The following is a 3,221-nucleotide window of genomic DNA, read 5'->3' on the forward strand; positions in this document are numbered from 1 at the left end:
TGAATTTGAGGAATAATGTCAGATGTTAGGGGTTTTGCATGAGGAAGACTCATCCTACCGAAAATTCTGGGACCCATCGGCAGAGGGTCACATCCCTGTTTTACTCTTCAGCCGTAAGAGTGATGGTGTCTTACGAACAGCACTGGGTTTAAGCCTTTAGGCTCCTCGAGGTATTTAGCCGAGATCCTGTTTGAGATCAAGACCAACCACTTCCAGAATAAGCACGTTGTATGAACGGGGTAAAAGCTGCTAAAAAGCGGTCGGAGGTCCGAGGAGTAGCGAGAGCTGCAGGGTTAAAGTGCAGAGGTTCACCCTTCGCACAGACCCTGGACTTCCACGTCGAGAATCAGAACTGACGCCTGATCTAGTGGCCTCTCCTCCAATGGGCCTGATCAGGATGCACAACCATAGAGTTCAAGAAAAAAAAAGCAGAACGAGAGTTCTGGATGATTCGAGATTGTACGACATCCATGTAGACTCGCACATTACTGGATATGGTATGAAGAAAGAAATCCCAGACTCTGTTTCAGTTTACTGCATTTCAAAAGAGAATTTGGGAGCATTTCTTAAGTGTTTGGGAAAGCTGGAGTCGAAGTAGCTGGATGATGTTTCCTCGAAGTTTCTAGATGCCTAAAGAGGCTAATTCATTTAGTGCGGGAACTCACCCGGGGACTTCAGCCAAGTGGACTTTGGTTCAGTCCGAAGACGTCAATAAACGTGACAAAATTGATCGGATTAATTACCGAGTCTAAGCAGCAACAAGATAGCCGAGTTCTAACGTAGACGCATCCTTATTTGAGTACCTGTCCGGGGTCCCTTCCCCCGGATGTTGTTCCGGAAAACTTGTCACAGTGGGAAAAAGGTTTCAAAATAGTACTGGCAGATTGGCACAATTGGTTGTATCTTGCAGATGGAAGGGAACCAAGGTTGGCGAGAATGCCTTCACGATCAGCAAGTCCAGAAATGAAGAGGCCTAGGGTGCTAGGAGCGAGGGAGGACGTCTCCGGGGTCACTTCTAAGATCGTATCCGAGGTTGTCTCTGGGGTCCGGGGGCCACAGTTATTATAACACTCTCAGGACCTGTATCAGGTTGGAGATTTTGTATGACTCCATCTGGATGTGGCTTTCACGAAACTGGCCTTCACTCAACGCACAAACGTGCGGTTGCAAGTTTTTGGTTTTAGATTCACCGTCACCGTGTTGGGAATCATCTCTACGAAAATGAAAGATGAGTTCGTCCGGCGAGATAAGTTCCCATATTATTAAAAGAAAATTATTTCCTCTTCAGAACTACCGGTGACGGAAGTTCGAGGTCAGAGGTCGGATTTATATCTAAATGGGGCCCGTTTTGCCCCCAATAAGTGGAGTGAGACATAGTAGGTTTCGTCACTTTCGTGCGAGTCATCGGACGCGTCTTGTGCTCTAAAAGAGCTGCAGATGGGCGACCGGTAAAGGTGTAGGCTTGAAAGACGGGGATGTTGTCCGTGGAAAAATCCCTTCATGTTGAAGAGATATTTATGGAAAAGGAAGCCTCCCAACTAGACTTTGAGTTTGTTATTTATTATTAAAGCTGGTTGTCGGAAATGTCTTTTGCTAACTTCCTCTACAGGAAGAAAGGATTTCTCGGCCTATGACCAGGCCCAGCGAAGGGCGATATCCATGGGAAAGAAACCTTGAAAAACATCAAGCTTGAATTTATGAACTTCCTGATGGTCCTCCAGAAAAGCTCCAGCATGTGATCCTGCCCCAAAGGTGCTCCTGCCGCAGAACTAGAGAAGAACTGACCGAGGGGCACCACAATATGCTTTGTTGATACTAAGAGTCTAGGTGGGCTCTATTGATATTGATGGCAGCCTCGAACCGAGTCTTGAACCCAGTAAAATAGCGCCATTAATCATATTAGCCAACCCAAAAAAGAAAAATCACCAGTTACCAGTTCCAGACATGCAAGGCCTTTCCCATTCTGAACGAAAAATAAGCGTCGACGGCAGCATGCTGAACTTGCTCTTCCTCAAGCCAATAAGCCTCACAGTCGCTCCTCCGAACCCAAGCCAGCTTCGTCACGTCCTTGAAACTCAAAAGATCCTCTGACAGCGTCTTCGTAGAGAGCAACTTGGGTCTGCGGAGCATGTCCTGGTCGTTGTGAGTCCACACGCCAATGAAGGTGTGGTCAGAGTCGGACAGGAAGCGGCGGGGGTAGAGGGGGACGCGAGGCGCATGGGGCAGTTGGAACACTAGGCAGAGGTTACCAATGAAAAGTTGGAGAGTGACGACGGAGTCGGACGACGAGGTCCACTGAAGGCCGAGGCCGACGACGAGGTGGCGGCAGACATCGATGCGGAACCAGTACATAGCCTTCTTCAGCCATGTACGAACGTCAGAAGGGGTGGAGGTGACCGTGACGCGGATGCTGCGGTCGAAGGAGAGTACCCTAAAGATTCAGAGTCTTTGAGTCTTTGTGGTTGTGATTGTTATATGCTCGTTGTTCATGGTCGATGCTGGAGAGGTTGTGGAAGCTGTTTTCTGAGTTCTACGTGTACCTTTGTGTGAAGATAAGGAGAAAAAGGGGGTGCGGTGCATCATGGCTTACTTCCGGGGTCGTTGCCGAGATCGCGTCCGAGATCGATTCTGGAATTTTTTCTAAGATCATGTTTGAGATCAAGGCCGACCACCTCCAGAATGAACACGTTGTATGAACATGCAGAGGTTAAGATAATAAATTGTTCATGACAATAGGATTTGTGGTTGAGGGTGATGAGGGATTCTTGAACGAACTTGTCTAAGATCAGTTCCGTGGTCGTGTCCGAGATGCGTTTCACAGCTTCTGGAAGGCCTAAAAAAAATAAAAAATAAAAAAAAAAAAAAAACCTCGGAAGTTCTAGTTGTTGTGCACTTCCTCTGAAGAACAGGCATAATTATGAGGTCGCATGTCACCCCGGACACCTTCTGTAGCGAGAGGGCAGCCTATCAAAGTTCAGGCTTAAAGATCCAAATGGAGGAGAGACTGTGCACGCTCTTCAAAAACTTGAAGGGTTGAGATAAGTTCCCTTTTCTCTTTTTATTCCATTTTATTAAAATTTGAAAATTAAACATTGGTGGCATAGATATATACATATATACCTCTTAGGATAAAACCCATGGGTAATAGGTTTCGGAGTATCAGACCTGGGAAGGTCTCTCCAGAGGAAAACAAAGACTAATAATTAATTAACTATTATGCC

At 46.6% G+C, this 3,221-nt stretch overlaps 1 protein-coding gene across 1 annotated transcript; it reads right to left on the bottom strand.

Moving 5' to 3' along the window:
• Positions 1-249: 249 nt before the first annotated feature.
• LOC133859730 (uncharacterized) lies at positions 250-2,352 on the bottom strand. The gene is made up of 2 exons (XM_062295248.1): positions 1,934-2,352; positions 250-388 (listed from the first exon to the last, which is right to left on the bottom strand). Exons 1-2 carry the CDS (start codon positions 2,350-2,352, stop codon positions 250-252), a joined length of 558 nt encoding a protein of 185 aa, XP_062151232.1.
• Positions 2,353-3,221: the final 869 nt, after the last annotated feature.

This window comes from Alnus glutinosa, chromosome 1 (assembly GCF_958979055.1).
Source record: "Alnus glutinosa chromosome 1, dhAlnGlut1.1, whole genome shotgun sequence".
Classification (NCBI taxonomy): domain Eukaryota; kingdom Viridiplantae; phylum Streptophyta; class Magnoliopsida; order Fagales; family Betulaceae; genus Alnus; species Alnus glutinosa.

Bases quoted from the DNA above. Each gene is read 5' to 3' on its own strand.
- LOC133859730 (XM_062295248.1), bottom strand. From the start codon at position 2,352: ATGTACTGGTTCCGCATCGATGTCTGCCGCCACCTCGTCGTCGGCCTC. The intron at 389-1,933 runs GTAACTGGTGAT...CATCCTGATCAG, and splicing joins GCCTTGCATGTCTGGAACTG to GCCCATTGGAGGAGAGGCCA.